Raw genomic sequence first — 17,729 nt, forward strand, 5'->3', positions numbered from 1 at the left:
CCCACCTTGATAGAATAAATAATATGGAGGTGTTTGCATCACCCACGTCGGAGGTGTTTGAATCCCATAAGGCGATGGGAATTGGTAATAAGATGAGCTCCTCGACGGTGCCTCGTGCGATCCCTCCAGCGACAATGGCCTATATATCATCGGTTTAGTTGAAGTCATCAGGAAAGGAGATGCACTAGGTCATGCATTCCAACCTGGTATAGGACTAGGAAAAGCAAACATATAAGGGTTAGGATACATATAAGGGCTAGGATGCGTACCTGGCATAACCTGAAGGGGTTGTGCTGTGGGTGTCATCGGTTGAAGAGTTGGGCTCGATGATTGTGTGAGCACTGTTGATGGGCCCATACCGTCATCCTTTCTCCATGGCATGTAATCTGGCACGCACACTAACTCTGGGATGATAATCGATTCACCAGCAGGTATATGATCATACCGTTTTTCCCAAATTTTAACATATTCTGAGAAGAATACCAGTCAATTCGTATTCATTTGCCGTAAGTCGATTTTATGCTATTTATCGAGCACCTCAGGTGCCTTAGGAATCAGTTGTTAGAATCCAAATTGCTGCAACAATCTATCCGTCTAATGCATCTCGACAGTAGCATAATTGACCAATGGGACCTTAACATGCCAAATGTTCAGATTTTGAGAGAATTCATTCGGAATTACTGCGCGTATTGCCGGATCCTCGTATAGTGTCCATTAAAACTATATGAACGTGATAAAAATATTAGTTATATACATAATACCAAATACTAAATATGAAACGACTATTTTATGTATATATATTTTATTTAATATTTACTTGCACTTCCGACCATTGGTCTAATAGAAGCCGTATATCGTCAAGAGCAGTAGGTATTCCAACATAACTCACCAGATGGTTCCACCTAATTAAATACTTTTTTAGTATACAATTTTATTTTAAATATATGCAATACTTGTCAAATCAAATAAAAATTTTACCTTATTATGAGTGGGAATGTATATGGGTAGTTCACTCGAGGACGTAAAAATAGACAGCAAAACTGAGCCCGTGATTGTAGTAGTGATAGGAAACCTCCGATTTTGGCTTTATTTAGTGGTGTCACCCCGCACATCTCCCGGAATAATATTTCCAACACGGCAAACCCCCAACTAAATTCCCCAGCTGCTCTAAAATCAACAAGTTTCAGCAGCCACATCAGATGTACGAGGTTTCGTGACAAGTTTGGCATCAAATATCCTTCAATCATCTCAAGGATGTATGCCCGAGCATATCGTATTCTTTCTACTTCAGTTGAATCATTCCCTGGCTCCAGGAATGTGTCTCGTAACCAGCTCATCTCGATCCGACCTCCATAAATATTATCCGGAATCGCACCCAAAAGATCGTAACATACGGCTCCCCAATTAGCAAATTGAACGGGCTCGATGAGTGCGGACCCATCCACCAGCAATTCCAATTGTAACTGCACGTCCTCCAAAATAATGGTACACTCTCCGCATGAAAGATGGAATGTGTGCGTCTCAGGTCTCCACCTCTCTATTAACGTGTGGATGAGTTTCTGGTCGAACTTGCACCCCCAGCCTATAGTGGCCACGTGCCAAAAACTCGCTTCCCTCAAGTAATTTTCTATCAATAGTGATGAAAGACCAAACATATTACGAATATAACATTGTAACACCCGATCTACAGACTATTATAAAAAATTATAAAATATAAATTAATTAAAATTACATAAATGAATAAAATATTAAATAATATTCAAAAATTAAAATTAACCTTTACCATTTTCATTTTTTCGACGGAGATATGTTTATGATCGAGACGAATTAATTCCCCGGCCATTGCTAACACAATCAAGTATTTTTGAAATTATAAAAAAAATACTAATTTAGAAAGAAAACTAAAGGAAATAATTAATTAAAGAGAGCTTTGAGAAATTGAAAGAAAAATTTGAAAGCTTTGAGAAATTTAGAGAGAAATTTGAGAGTTTTGCTAAATTTTGAAGAAATTTTGTGTACAATAATAAGAAGGGGTTTTATACTCTCTTTTTTCACCGTTGGACCCCCCCAACGGTCAAAAAAATAGCTGTTGGGAATAAAAACATAGAGCAAAACAGGCCCCTGGGGAGCGTTTTTGCCATGTCAGCAAATCGCATCCACGTCAGCGCGTTTTGTGCTGACATGGCAAAAACGCTCCCCCAGGGGCATGATTTGCTAAAAATTTCATCCTAAAACGATCCCACGTAGACGTATTTTGCCAAAATCAGCCCTTTCCGGTAAATAATGCAGAAATTGGCCAATTTCCGTAAATATACTTTGAAATGGGCCTTTATAGGTAAATTAGTCAAAATAGTCGCATGTGTTTCTTTAAGTTTACATTTTGGTTATTGATGTTTCAATTGTTAAGATTTGATCATTAATATTACCGACTGATAACAATTTGGTCACTTGTCATTTATCTACAGTTAAGAATGAGACGGAAATCACATAAGACAAGATTTTAATTGTTAAATGGCTACGTGAATGCCATATATATATATATTTAAAGTTTTTTATTGTGGATCCCACCACTTGTTTCTTTATTTATTTTTCTTAATATCTTTTTTTCTTTTTTTCTCATTTATTTCTCACTTACTCATGTATTTTTACTTTTCATTTATTTTATTTTTTTCTTTTCTTCTCTTTTCTTTCTTTTTTTTCATTTTGAATTTTTTTTACACTTTCTCAATTTCTTTTAACCAAAAACCCTAGTCGTCACCTCATTCCCTTTCTTTCTTTTTTTTCCATTCACCCTCAACCCCAACAACACCATCCAACCTCACCGTTGGCCACTGCTTCTCCCATTACGTCTCACCACCCTAAAAAAAACTTAGCCCTCACCTTTTACCTTACCCAAAATCTCTCTTCCTCCATCAACAACACCTTGATTGGATCCTTATACCTGTTGTAATCATCTTTCCAAACACCTAAATCACCCTTAAACCATAAACCAAGTCTCCAACAAACATCAACCAAAACAAACAAAAAATAGCCAGACCCTTCAACTACACCACCATCTTCATCCACTCACCTATAGCCTTACCACCTAAACCAAACATAACTATTATAGACATTCTAAAGAAAAAGAAGAGACAAGAAGAAAAAATGAAACAAAATGATTTTCTAAATTTTCATAATTGTTCCTTCCTTACACCTCTTTCTCTTAAAAATGGAAATAATGCAACAGTTTTGGGTTGGTTACAGTAGCTGTTAGTTGACAGTTGTAACTCCCCTCCCATATGCATCGTTTCATTAATACAGAACTTAAAAACACAAACAAAAATGCACTATTTCATTTGGCTTACAGGATAGACTAAGACGCGTCATTTTGATAATGGTTTGTTTAACCAAAATGTTGCACATTACTTGTCCTCAAGTACCTCATAAAAGTAGGAAACTTCTATTATAATTCTTGGAGCACCTCCCATGTTTAGTCTTCAGGGAATGTATTAGCCCATTCGACCAGAATTCCAGTGATGGCATGACTCCCTCTCTTTACCATTCGCCTATCCAACTCTTGAATCAGTTCCTTAGTCATGGCTCCATCATTACCTACAAATAGCAGAGTTGGTTACCTTAGTTTTTTACCCACATATTCCTTAAGTTCGGAAACATGGAATGTCAGATGAATCCTCAAGTCTGTTGGCAGCTTTAATCGATAAGCTATTTTCTCCATTTTAGCCTCAACAGCATAAGGCCCAAAAAACTAGACAACTTTTGATTTAGTATGCTCCTCACTTTATATTGTTTGTATAGTTGCAAAAGGTAAACATAGTCCCCAAATTGGAATTCTCACTCACTCCTCTTGCGGTTAGTTGCTTGCTTCATTCTATCTTGGGCCTTTTTTAGATGAAATTTAAGGAGCTTCCTTGCAACTTCCCTCTACTAAAGGCTTTTATAAATAGTGTCCATAAGTGATGACCCAACTAGGTAAGGTAGATGATAAGGAGGCGCTTGGCCATAAAAAGCCTTTTAAGGAGTTGATTGAATTGTTGAATGGAAAGTGGTGTTATACTACCACTCAGCCAAGAGAAGCCAAACAACTAGTCACTAGGTTTCTCACCTGTTATACACCTTAGATATCCCTCTAAGCATCTATTAAGCACCCCTGGTCTCTACATTAATCTCAAGATGGTAGGCAGTGGAGAGGTGTAAGTGTAGGATTTGGTGCCTTAAGTGTAGTATTTTTGTCTAGATACACTTGTAATTTTTTCGAACAGATTGTTAATAAAATTATTCATGACTTACATTAATACACTTTGTATACTGTCCTCACATGGTTTTGCATGTAAAGAAAAATAGAAGCAAATATTATCTCATTGGTTGTCTAATGTTTAACTAATATTAAGCAGTATTACGTGGTCGAATCGTAATACAGAAAGATAACTTATATTAGTAGACGTATCTAAACAAGTTCGTAGTCTAATTGAAAATGAACAAACCGATTGAAAGACTAATATGACGTCTATCAAGTCCAATTGGGGATATGTCTTGTCTTGGGCATTGGAGTGAATGGCTCCTAGAAGATAGAGACATAGATGTGACTGACTGGACTGACTGTACATTAGACTAGACCCAAGAAGAATAGATCCTAAATTCATTTATAGATTTATTCACTTGTGATGTTAATAGTGTGGCATACCTAAATCCTGAATGGATGACGGACTATGTATGCATGACTCATATACTTTGATGTAAGTAAAAACCTGAGTTCAAATAGATAAGAGATCGAAAGCTAGTGCGTTGGGTATACAACTTTTGCAGTATGTAGCATCATTCACAATAGTGGAATTCATAGCCCCAGATATGGGTAAATGGTATCCTCTCATTGGCATTACATGGTTGATGAAAAGTAAACATGGTCACGGGTCATTCATCTTTATGATGAATGATTTTATTACTATTTGATGGTAATTGAATTTTCATGAAAGAAGATGTAATAGTTATCATAAGATAAAATAGGATCATATTGGGAGCATAGATTTATTCTGAAGAGATTAAGGATATCCTATGAGGGTAACACACTTATGACAAGATCATTGGGCGACCATTTATCGAGTAGCTTTCGTAATGGTATGTCGTTGGAGAGAGCTCAGCCACGATACTATACTGGAATGATTTCATGACTAAATAAGTTTATAATTAATAGGCAAAAAGTTGAAACTTAACTATAAATTATTTGAGCCCTAATCGCATATGTTCAATTGATCCTCTACTAACTTATTGAAACTAAAAATGAATTGCATGTTAAATCAAATAAAACAATGGAAAAAATAGAGAAAAAAAATAGAGAAATGAGAAACATTTGGAAATGAATGTGGTTTTCTCCAAAATGAAAATGACCTGGAAATGAATTTATGGTTTTCGAATTAAATGATATTTGAAAAATGGAAATAAATCATTGGGTCATAGTAAATTCGTTGAATGTAGAAATAATTAAATATATTTTCTCATAGATTCAATTACGGTAAAGTCATTATGATTTTAAAGAAATTAGAATTGGGTTGAGAAAATATTTAACTAGTAAAATATTTATTTTGGGAAATAGAAAAATAAATATCGGGTTGGATCGAATTATGAGTATTGGATTAAAAATCCAAGAAGTCCTTGTAATTGGACCCAATATGGGAAAGGCCTAAAAGCCCCTCATGTTTAAGAGAAAGATGGCAAACCCTAGTTTGTTTAACTAAGGTTGCCTCTCTCTATACTTCTGGTTAGGCTAGGAGTTCATTTTTATATTTGAAATAGACTTCTACAATTCAACAAAGGTTTTACTTCTTCTTCTTATAAATAGATGGCATCGGTAGGGATATATACAAAACTCTAAGATATTGCTATTCTACCCAAAAATAGTGAGAGTTTATTCCCTAAGTACTAAATCTATTTACCAGAATAACAATTCTACCGATTTCTATTGAGAAAAGATTTTACTTTCACACTAAAAGTAAATAAATAAAAAACTATTTCTGGTTCTGCATTTGATTCGAACTGTTCGAACCCACACTCAAAGTAGTTTGTGGTACAAGAATAGCGGAGAAGGCTGTTCAGTTGAAAGCTAAGAATGACAAGGATTCGTCTAGTCGAAAACATAAGTGTGATTTCGATAAAGGGGTTATTGCTATAAATATAAAAAAAAACTGGCTTGATTTTCAAAATTTTTATTTTTCGTTATGTAAGAAAATTGTTTTCGAACCGGATATTTTCCAAAAATTGGTATCAACACCAAGTTATTTTATGTTTATAGTATAAAGTGAGACCGAAATTCTCTCTTATTCATGTGTGATTAATTTTGATAAGATGTGACATTCTTGTAATTGTATACATGTTTAGGAGAATGTATGCAAATGATTGTATGATATTATTTTATTATTATGTATGATAAAATAATTTTGCCAAAGTTTTGATTCTTAGAAAATTAAATGTAATTTATTAATTTCTCGAGCAAGTATATTCTAGATCATGGACTATCATCTCTATGCAGGGTTTAATTTTATTATTTTAGAATAAAATATGTGAGTCAAAAATAGACATAAAAATTTTGTAACCTAAATTTTTTTACGGAACCTAGAGAATCAGGACGCATCCAAGCCAATCGAGACAACACAAACCCAACCCAACCAAACTGATGTGAGACCAAAGTGGTCTAATAGTAGGAGGCTACCAGTGGTCCGCTAGTAACATTTGATGGCAAGGTCTAGTGGCAGAGGTTGACAACGGTGGCCTACAATGATGGCCAGTGGCAGCCATTAATGGTGGTCAGTGGTAGCTGACAACGGTAATTCGATAGCGACTGGCAATCGCTGACAACAGTAATGACACGAAAAAGGTGATGAAAAGATGACGATGATAGAAATGTGAACCGGTACTGTAGTAAAAGTCCATTGTGGCAAAATAGAAGAACCAAAGTATGCTTTAGGGTGAATTTTGTAATTTTTTATTTTTCTTAAGATGGAATCATAGAAACTTTGGATGGTTAGGGTCATTTAATTTTTTGTCATTTTATTTATGTGATAAGCATGATGATATTTATTTGACAGCGAATGTATGTTCATGCATATGTACGATAAGTATGCTATATAGTTTAGGGAAGAATGCCACATGTACTTGTCAAGCATATATTGATCATTCTTGATTGAAATCGGACATTAAAAACCTTGCATGTTTTTTAAATATTGAGTGGAAGAATTTCTCTTGTGATAGCATGGCAATTTAACTACCCCACGGTAAAATTGTCATGTTGATCTTATTAAGGTGATTTTCTGAAAGTAATAAGAATTGTCTTGTAATCGTATGATAGTTGGATCGACCTTTGTGGTAGGTATTATCATGTGATATAACAAGAAGTTCTTTCTTCAAATAAGACAACTAGTCACAGCATGTTAATCGATGAGATTATCCTACAATGGCTCATTTGTGGTTCATGATGTGATAGGTGTTGGGTTGATGGTTATACACTAAAGAAGTTAAGTAAATTCCTATAAAGCTCTACTTAAGTTAAAATAATGGTCAAACATTACATGACTATTAGTACGTGTGAATGCCTAAGGAATTAGGCTCATGTACTAATTGGATGAAAGTACATGTTCTTACTAGTTGATCATGATCACCCCACGGTGGCTTGATTCAATGGGTGTAGGAATTATCGTTGCAACGGCTTACAAATGTTTTCAAGGTTTAATGTAGATCACATACATAATCTTAATGCAAATCATAATGTTGTGAAATGTTTTCAAATATTTGCTTAATACAAATATATTCATGAATGAATATTTTATTTTCAGTTTGAAAATGACACCTACTCCCTTATTAAATATTCTCACTAAGGACAAACTGAACAAAAATAACTATAAGGAATGGAAAATGAACCTAATGATTGTCCTAAGTTGTGAGAAACTTAAAACAGTTCTTGTTAATAAGTACCTTCCGGCCACTCAAGTTGAGGCTAGAAAACGCTAGGAGGAGTCTAATGAAATAGCTCGTATGCTGAAAAGCGTGACTAGCACCATTTATAAGCAATTAGAGAGTTGTAAGACTACCAAAATGATTCTAGACAAACTAGAACACATGTTCGGAGGTCAATTTGCCTTGGCTCGATAGTCGAGTATTACTTGTTTGATGTATGCCTAGAAAAAGCTTGACACTACGATCAAAGACCATATGACTACTCTTATAGGATACATTGCCAAGGCCACGAATAATAAGGCCAATTTGAACCAGAACACTTAAATTGATATGGTGTTCAAGAGCTTGTCCAAAGATTTTGTTGACTTTCGGGCCTCATATAACCTTGGGAAAAAGACCCTAACACTTACTAATTTGTCGTAATTTGATATGGCAATTTAGGCTTTCCCGATATACTTAAAGAGCTTATTCTCAAGCAAAGTAGTGTATTTTCCATAGTGTATTTTCCATAGTTTTTGGTAATTTTATATTTTAATTTAATAAGTGTAAATGCCTTATTTTTATTCATTTTAAGACCCAATTTGATCAATAGTGTCATTGGGGGCCCTCACATATGGTTGAGTGATGTAGGGACGTGTTGGAGGCTGAAATCGAGTGAGAATGACACCAAAGGAGAGGGTATTGCGATATCCAAACATTGGGAATCATGATAACTCCGACAGACCCAAGAGTGGAGACCACCCTTCAGTGGTATCGCAATATCCACTTTGGGTATCACAATATCCTCCCTCTAAGAAGTCCCCCAAGTTTAAAATTGTTCAAGGTATTGCGATATCCTCTTCCTTGGTATCGCGATACCAATATCGTGAAGGGAAAAATAGACAAAAAAGGGTAGTCTTTGTCTACCTGAAGCACCAATCATTGGAGGCTCGTTCAAAGGTATTTTAGGCACAATAATTAGGTCAAAGTAGCTACTATATTAGCCAAAATTTGGCTGAAAGAGAAAAAATGGTCACATTACCTTACTTTAGGCTTAGTTTTCTCTAGGTCTTCTCCTAGGTTTTCTTCCTCTTCTTCTAAGGTTTCTTATTTTCATTTCCTTAGTTGTAGATTTTACATTTCCCAGTAACTTTTCTTCTTATTTTAGTTGTTCTTAGTTTTAATTAAGTTAGTTATCACTATAGCTCAGGTTTATTTGTACTTTTAGTCCCTATACCTTGGTTGTAAGACATTTTCAGATTTAGTTTAATGTATTTCAGTTTCTTTCACTTTGCACTTATTAAAGTTTGTTCCTTTTTATGCTTTTTAAGTTTTCTTGCATAAAAATCCCAACTTTTAATTTTTTTCTTAAGATTTGCTTTAACGGTTCCTTTGCTTTTCATTTTCATGGTTGTTAGTTTTAATTTCAGCATGAGTAGCTAAACGTTTAAGAGGGTTGGTTGATGGAGATGTGGTGAGCTGATTTTTGGATGAATGACCAAATTGTAATAAAGTGGACTAATTTCAATAAACTTAAAAACTTAGGATTGACGACCCTAAGAGAACATTTAGGCAAGTGAGACCAAGAGGAGATCTTATTGGGCACCAATTCATTAGTCCCAAATGTAACACCATCACTCGACCCGTTCGCTAAATCCAAGTGCGAGCATCACAGCAGAACTGATTGTAATATTATGCTAACCTTATGCAATTTTTGTGACAATTTTCTTTAAAATAAAAATGAATGTCAAATTTTAAAAATATATGTCAATTTTTGGGGGGGGCTTAAATTGAAAATAACTTTTATTAAGGGGAGCAAATTATTCAGAAATAAATTTACCAAATGTTTTGTTATATCAAAAGGAGAGATTGTTAAACTAAGCTTTATTTGACAATATGTTTTGATATTACAAATTGAAGTGTTTTGGAATTAAAGTTAGAATTGAACAACATTAGCAAAATAATTTTTCAATTAAAGTCTAAGAGACAAAATTTTAAACCTTTACTTTAAACTCTTAGAAAAAAATTTTGAATCAACTTTAAAATCAAGCTAAAATTATTTTAATCAAGTAAAATTCTTTAAACAAGTCAAACTATTTTTCAAACAAGTCAGAACAGCTGCAGGTCAAAAAGTAATGATACTTTTTAACCAAGTATCGATATTTTCAAAATATCGATACATTTTAGAAAAACGGTACCAAATTGATATTCTATTTTTCACAAATTTAGTGAACTTTCGATCCGATATCGATACCTTTTATATGGTATCGATAAAATCTGTCTAGTATCGTTATTTCAGGTCCAACAGTCACTGAATTTAGCATTTATTGCAGAAAAACACCGATACCTTTTTATTTGGTATCGATACTCACTATTGCAAGTGAATTAAATGTTTTGGTTTTCACATCCCCAACGGCTCTATTCATTTCTCCAACAATCACAACGGTTAGAATTCAATTCAGGGGTATAAATACCAGCTTCCAAAGATCCTACAACTATAAGAAAGAATATTCAAGCAAAAATCATCAATCAAACAACCTTTGTGCAAATACTTCCATATTTGTCTTTCATACACTTGTAAGTTTTATTTTCATTCTTTTGCTCAAGTGTTTTTCATTTTAATTGAGCTTAATTTGCAAACACTCAGATCTTGTAAGGATTATTTTTTTGTTTGCTTCTTTGTATCTCTTTGAGAGGGTTAGTGTCTTAAAATTTGGCTAGAAATCTTAAGGGAGTTGTAAGGTTAAACATTGTCCTCAAAGGTTGATCAAATTAGTGAATTTGGAAAAATCCTTAATTGTGGAAAGCTAAAGTAGTGGAGTAGGCAATTGGGGTCGAACCACTCTAAATTCTTATGTTCACTTTTCTATCTTTTCTCTTTAGCTTTTACAAAAAAATTTAAAAGTCAATTCACTCTCTTGGCAATTTTAGTTTTATCTTTTGAGCTAATAATCAATTTTTTTTCAATTTTAACTTTTATTCAAAAATACTTCAATTTGTTATATCAAGACGTATTGTCAAATAAAGCTTAATTTAACACTTGATTATCAAAAAAAGGAAAATGAAAGGAAGAGACTGAGATTTGTTTATCTATAGATCCGCACTACGTTTGATCCCTCGGAATGACTTTGACCCCCCTTAATGACTAAGTCATTCCGGGCATATTTAGTCCGTTACAATGTTTCCAAGTGCTTAATTGATTGAATGTTCATTTAACAGAATGATCTAACTTAGAATTAAGTAGTAAAGTCCCGTTATAGCCATTCAGCACACCAATCTCTAAATGGCTATTTCAAGATTGCTTAAAATAGAAAAAAAATTACCCAAATTACCCATGCACAAATAAATTGTATAAAACCCAAAAATTAAAAGAAAAACTCAATCAAAACATCCCAACAAAGGATTCAACACAAAGAACACATCAAAACATTGAAAAATGAAGGAGACACTCTTTTTGGAGCGTGGGAGGTGAGATTTCAAACTCCAAAGGGAGAGAAAGGGGATATGATGAAAGTTAGTGTTTTGTATTCATGGTTATTAATAGATAGTGGTGAACACAATGGAGGAAGGCTGGTAATGGGTTTTTGGTTTATTGCATATGGGTTAGAGTGAGAAAGTAGATAATGGGTTAGACTAAAGGCTACTTTAACGATACTTTTGAAAAGTGACATGAAGGAAAGTGTTTATGAAAATTTTAGTTTAAGATTTAACTATTTAATATTATTATAAAAAATACTTTTAAGAAATAAAATGTTAATTTTAAATATAATGTTATAAAGCAAACTATATATACATTTAAATGATGTTAAAATTGTTAATATTGTGATGTTTCGGTAAAAAATAAAACAAATTATTGTAACCGTTTATTAATATTTTAATGAAATAAAAATTTAAATATTTTTAAGCAATTAATATTAATTGTTTGTAAAATTTAATTTGAATATATAAATTATATTTTAAATAATAGAATATAACCATTACAAATTCAAATATATAATTTATGTAAATTTCAATAGAGAAATAATTGTATACACAATATAAATATTATATAAAATACATTGGATTATAAATAAGGGTTAAAAACGTCATTTGACTTCAAAAGTGCTTTTTTTTTTCAAACACAAAAGCTACATTTTATAGCTTTTGTTTTTGGGTCCAAAAGCACTTTTATTCGAAAATATTTTTAACTTCAATAGTTATTTGTTTAGCATTATTTATGACTCTAAAAGTGTTGTTAATCCCAAAAACATTTTTGAAATGCAACGAGAAACAAAACCTAAGTGAGAGGTGAAAAAAATGAAGATGAGAAATAATAATACTAATAATAAAATATTTTGGGACCTCAAAAGTAAATAATTTTAATATCTAGATATTATATTTTTATATTAGAAAGAATATTGTTTTATATAATTATAATAATTTTAAGGTTAATTTATTGATATAGTTATTAATAAATATAAAATAAATTAATAAAATATTTATAAATAATATTTTTATAAATATATATAATTTTAAATTTATTTTTATAATTATAAAATGTAATTAATTTAATTTTGAATAAAATTATAAAATAAAAATAAATTATTTTTTAATTAAAAGGATAATAATATCATTTATCCAACTAAACAAAATAATATTATTACTTACCTATTTCATTTAGTGAAGCAAACTACATACAAATTATGTGTTTGTTTTATTTCCACCGAATAGTTATTTAATTTAATTCCTATTTTACTCCGTTTCAATGAACGTCGTTGGCTTTTCTACTCAAATTTGAAGGTTGCATTAGTAAGTGATTTAAGAGTAACATGGGAGAAATGTCAATGTCAATTGTATGTTTTATAAACTTGGATAACCCCATCTTTCTTACTTCCTCCTCTCTTTTTTTATCTTTCATGGACCAAAATCTAAAATTATTTCAACCCATAATAACCAAATTCAAAAGGCATACTTTTTTTTACCTCTAATTTTATAAATAAATAAAAATTGTTTTAGTATTATTTTTCGATTCTTTTAGGTTTTACACCTACATTTTCTGTCAAATCACCCAAAATAAATCAAAAGTTAATATCTGTTAACTTTATTGACATATACATAGATTATCACATACATGGGACATCATTTAATTAATTTTTAAATATTTTCAAGATTTTTTAATGATTTTAATTTTAAAAAATGAATTAAATATGACAATCCACATATATGCAATGTCAACAAAGTTTAAAAATATTAACTTTTCTATTCATTGTTGGTTGATTTGACAAAAATAAGTTTAAAGGTTAAAAATTAAATGAATGACTAAAATGATTTTTTGTATATAAAATTAGAGGACCAAATAAATTATTATGCCAATTCAAAAACTTAAACTTCAAATTTAAATAACTCAAATCTAAAACCATCAAAACATAAATAATCCTAAACTCCAAATGAAGTGAAAATTTTATAAAAAAAAATCTAATTCAACAATTAGTGGTAGGACGTTGAAGCTTTGGACCTGTCCGGATGTTGGGCTAAATCCATGACTACCTTTAGCATAAGATAAAAGAAATGTCCAAATTAGAAAGTTTTGTATGTTTCTAAGTAAGCCTAGTGCTCATCAATTAAATCCACTACAGGGGATTATCTTACCAATGTAAGCAGACAAAAAGAAAAAGGGTGTAAGTTCGTATGAGGTTAATGGCGCAGCAACGAGCAATCCTCATCTGAAAACTGAAAGCCAAGGCAGCAGCTATGGTGATAAGATGATTAGTGAATGGTGTTATTGCTTAAAGGGTAACAATGTAGCTACCACAGCATTTAGACCCCCAACCTAAAAAAACTAAAGTTGCCGTTTGATTTATCCAATTCAATTAAATAATTTCAATCAATCTGACAGAAAACAATCCCATTTATTACGTTTTGGAAGCTTCTCATTATGACTTTAACATTTTCTCTTTCTCTCTTGGATTCCACGTGACCATTTTCACTTCCACAGGCTAAGATATATATTTGCCGTTGCTTTAAATATCAAGCTTTTTTTTGTTGGCAGTGGTTATGGGACATATATTTTATTCTGTTCATTTAAAATATAACAATATAATAACAAAAATGATGCAACTCGTTACAATCGATAGGGGTAAAGTGATTTTTTATTTTGGAAAAAAATATAATTAGCTTTGCAAAATAAATGTTACTATGTAATATAAAATTGGGGGTGACTGTCAATCATTGATCTATTAACACTGAAAATAATAAAACAAACCTATCAATAACTTTTAATATGTTCTAAGTCCACCCATTGCATGTCACTAATACTGGACAAAATTTGCCACATCACACAGAACCAATTTAGACCAGGATATTATTATTATTAAGCATTGATTATGGTTTGTTTTATTAAAAGAATGTAACGATGAAAAAACATTAACATGCATATATATGATTGTGATTATTGTTGTATTTTTAGTATTGTCACTATTACTATATATTCTCCGAAAACTAAGAGACAACCACATTTACACCCAACACGCAAACAAAAGAAAAATCCAACCCTACACTTGAAATAGCCATGAAGTGAATTTGTCTTTGTGTTGATGATACCTTGAACAAACAAAAACTGTAAAGGAAAGATGCTTGTTTCATAGCTTAGGGGTCACTCTCACAAATGGGCCATCCATTGATTAAATGCTTACTCATATGGTGTATCACCATCATCAACAGTGCTGGACCTGAGACAGGTGGGCCGTTTCATTGTTGGGGTAACCATTCATTTTCCTTCTCTTCATCTCTCTCTCCCTTCTCACACTCAGAGCTGCAGTAGTAATGGCGCTTCCATTTCCACTTTCTGAACATGAAAATTGCTGGTCAAGCACATTGACTGCCGTGTTCCAGCTGGAAGCCATGTCCATCATTGACCCTTCTTCTCTCTCCTTCCCTATCTTTTGCATCCATTTGTAGCATTTTAACAGGTTTTCCTGTACATATACCGAAACATTAAAATATAATACTTGCACTTTATTCTACTGCAATGTTCTCAAGTACCTTATGTACATATAAACAGCTGGAAATTGCTTTGTGATAGCAGGGGAATTGCAATGGGAACAGTTCATGGGAGGCAAAGAGAAGTGCCGACGCTGCAATTATCGATGGCTTGAACTCTAAAAGCTTTGTTACAGTTTGAGCTTTGAAGATGATTTCAACAGCTCGGGCTTTGAGGGCTTGCCTTAATGCAGGGTCTTTGAGCTTCAAAAATGGAATGAAAAAGGAGATGAAAGAGAAAGGAGTAATTGAACGCATCCGCCATTTTAGTGCTCCCAATATTAAATATTCCATCCTCTCTATTGTTCGTGCATCAAACATGAAACCTCCATCGCCCTACATTAATGCCATAGAAAACACATTAACCTAAAACCGGTCTTAGGTTGCTGGCCATGTTACAAATTTTTACCTGAAACTCGGCGAGAGAGAAGTCTGTTCTGTTCATCTTGGCAGCCAAAGAGACGCAAGAGATAGCAATAAGTCGAAGAACCCATGTCTTATTTTGCTGCAGCGTCAAAGTTACAGCTCTGTGAACTGACTAAATGGTGTTTTAACTAATAGCAACGAACGAAGTTAAGAAGACATTACCGGTATGGGTTGGCTTGATAAGAACCGGTCGAGATAATTAACAGCAAGATACGATATAAAGGGGTGGAATTTGCAAGAAAACTGAAACAAAAACCAAACTGAGATCACAAATGAAATAAACAAAGTGAGTGTTGGTCATTTACTTACCTGTGAGATTAAACAAATAGCTTCTTGTCTGAAACAAACATCTATATCTGTAGCTTTGAGTGTGGGCATATGATCGGATTCAAGCAAGAAGAGGGAAGGTATAGTGTTAAAGTTGGTTAATGGGTTTTCAAGATTGAACTCCATTAGCTTAGTGGCGCACTGCATAGCTACTATCTATCTGTATCTGTACCTACATTTTACTAAGAGAAGTGGGACTTTATGCAATTGCAGAAGATAGAAATCTGGTACTTATATAATTTAAAGGATGGATTATGACCTCATAATGTTATGCATTTCCCAAATTAATGAAAGGTGTAATTAATACCAGGTGGAGCTTCCAATCCATGCAGTATTTATTATGTACAAATTACAAAAAAAAAAAAAAAAAAGAACAGTGGCGAACTGGCCACCTCTGAATTGTGTTCCCCTTCTTGCACCAAACTGGTAACATTTCAGTGCCAGGTTATAAATCTTCAGGTAGACATATAATTAAATTGAACTTTTATATGAATATTACCAAAAAAACAAATTATATTCCAGATAAATTAAATTTCATTTTTTATATAAATATAGAAAATATCTATTTTTTAAATAAAAAATTTTGGCAGGCAGTAGGTACCCATAGTATAAGCTTTAATAGCAAATTAAAACTGAAGAATTTAGTTGAGATAAAAGATGATAAGTCACATTATATTTTTAAAGAAAAATTTAAGTTCAAACTTTGAAGATAATATTATTAATAAGAGTAACTACAAGACCTAAAACAGTTAATCTTTCCTTAATTTATTAAAATTTAAACTCAATCCAATAATTGAAAAAATAAGAAGCACTTTTGCTTTTCTTTTTCTTCCTCTCCCCCTCCTCTTTATATGCACATCAATATTATGGAACAATAATTATTCATTTACAAGTAATCAAATGTTAATAAGCTTATACACAAATTGAATGATTTGGTTGTCGAAAAGGCTGAGAATTTTAAGGAGGGGGGGGGATGAGAGGGAGAAATTGAAATGATAATAATGTGTATGGAGAAGCGACAATAAAGGGAAAAACACATGCACATGCAGTGGCATAATGAGTGCATGTTTCACGCCATACCACCAGGCAAATAACATCATCATACTATATGTTCTCAGCTTATATAAATTATAATAATACTGATCAGAATGTGACAATGCCCCAGCAGCTGGTGGTCCATTTTTCAACATATTGTATTAGTGACAAAATCAAAAACCAATTTATAGTATTCAATCATGTTTCTTCGGAACAGGAGCCAGCCAAGGTATGATGAAGTCACTAATTTATGCTGATGTATCAATAAGTAATCAGATAGCAAGTTTTTTCTTTGTTTTGGATAATTAGACTAATTGGTTGATGGTAATCAGATAACTAGTTTCATATAAGAATGTATAACATATATACCCATAGAAATGAAATTAAGTCATCTTTCTAACTTGATTCCTTTTTATTTAAGAATTTGAGATTTTGATAATCCAAATTTAAGTCTTATCATACGTGAATAATATGTATTGAGTTTATTCTAGTTTTAGTTCTAATTTATTATATGTGTATTATTTATTATTGTACTTGTAAACTTCTTAAGGGGCACTTGGTTCGTCGAATCCTAGATTACGCTTGATAACAGGATTACGAGAATTTAAGATTACGAGTGAAACGTGAGATTATATCTTATTTGGTTCATTTGACTGGGATATAAGATTTAGATGTTTTGTTAACAAAATGTGAGATTGTCTAGAAGCACATTTTACTCCATTGTCATTATTATAAAATTTGTTTTTTTAACAAGTTTAGTTCCTTTAATATTTTTTAGTCTTTGTTTCCATAAAATTATGATAAATTATTATAACTATAACTTTTTATTACAATTTATATATTAATAAGTAAATATATTGTGTTGAAATAAATTTATAAATCATAATTATAATAATTCATGAAAAGTGATTGTAACACCAACCATAATATATTATAGTTATAACCATAATTAATATATTAATAAATAAATTATTAAATAAAATATAATTATTATAATTGTAATG

At 32.1% G+C, this 17,729-nt stretch overlaps 2 protein-coding genes across 2 annotated transcripts; both read right to left on the reverse strand.

Annotated features, from left to right (window-relative positions):
- Window positions 1–189: 189 nt before the first annotated feature.
- Window positions 190–1,655, reverse strand: LOC105781361 (serine/threonine-protein phosphatase 7 long form homolog). The gene is made up of 2 exons (XM_012605903.1): window positions 1,073–1,655; window positions 190–470 (listed from the first exon to the last, which is right to left on the reverse strand). Exons 1-2 carry the CDS (start codon window positions 1,653–1,655, stop codon window positions 190–192), a joined length of 864 nt encoding a protein of 287 aa, XP_012461357.1.
- Window positions 1,656–14,434: 12,779 nt separating this feature from the next.
- LOC105784146 (putative cyclin-D6-1) lies at window positions 14,435–15,993 on the reverse strand. The gene is made up of 5 exons (XM_052626034.1): window positions 15,673–15,993; window positions 15,526–15,606; window positions 15,347–15,442; window positions 14,941–15,273; window positions 14,435–14,873 (listed from the first exon to the last, which is right to left on the reverse strand). Exons 1-5 carry the CDS (start codon window positions 15,835–15,837, stop codon window positions 14,613–14,615), a joined length of 936 nt encoding a protein of 311 aa, XP_052481994.1. The 5' UTR covers window positions 15,838–15,993; the 3' UTR covers window positions 14,435–14,612.
- Between the last annotated feature and the right edge of the window lie 1,736 nt (window positions 15,994–17,729).

Source organism: Gossypium raimondii, chromosome 13 (genome assembly GCF_025698545.1).
Source record: "Gossypium raimondii isolate GPD5lz chromosome 13, ASM2569854v1, whole genome shotgun sequence".
Lineage (NCBI taxonomy): Eukaryota > Viridiplantae > Streptophyta > Magnoliopsida > Malvales > Malvaceae > Gossypium > Gossypium raimondii.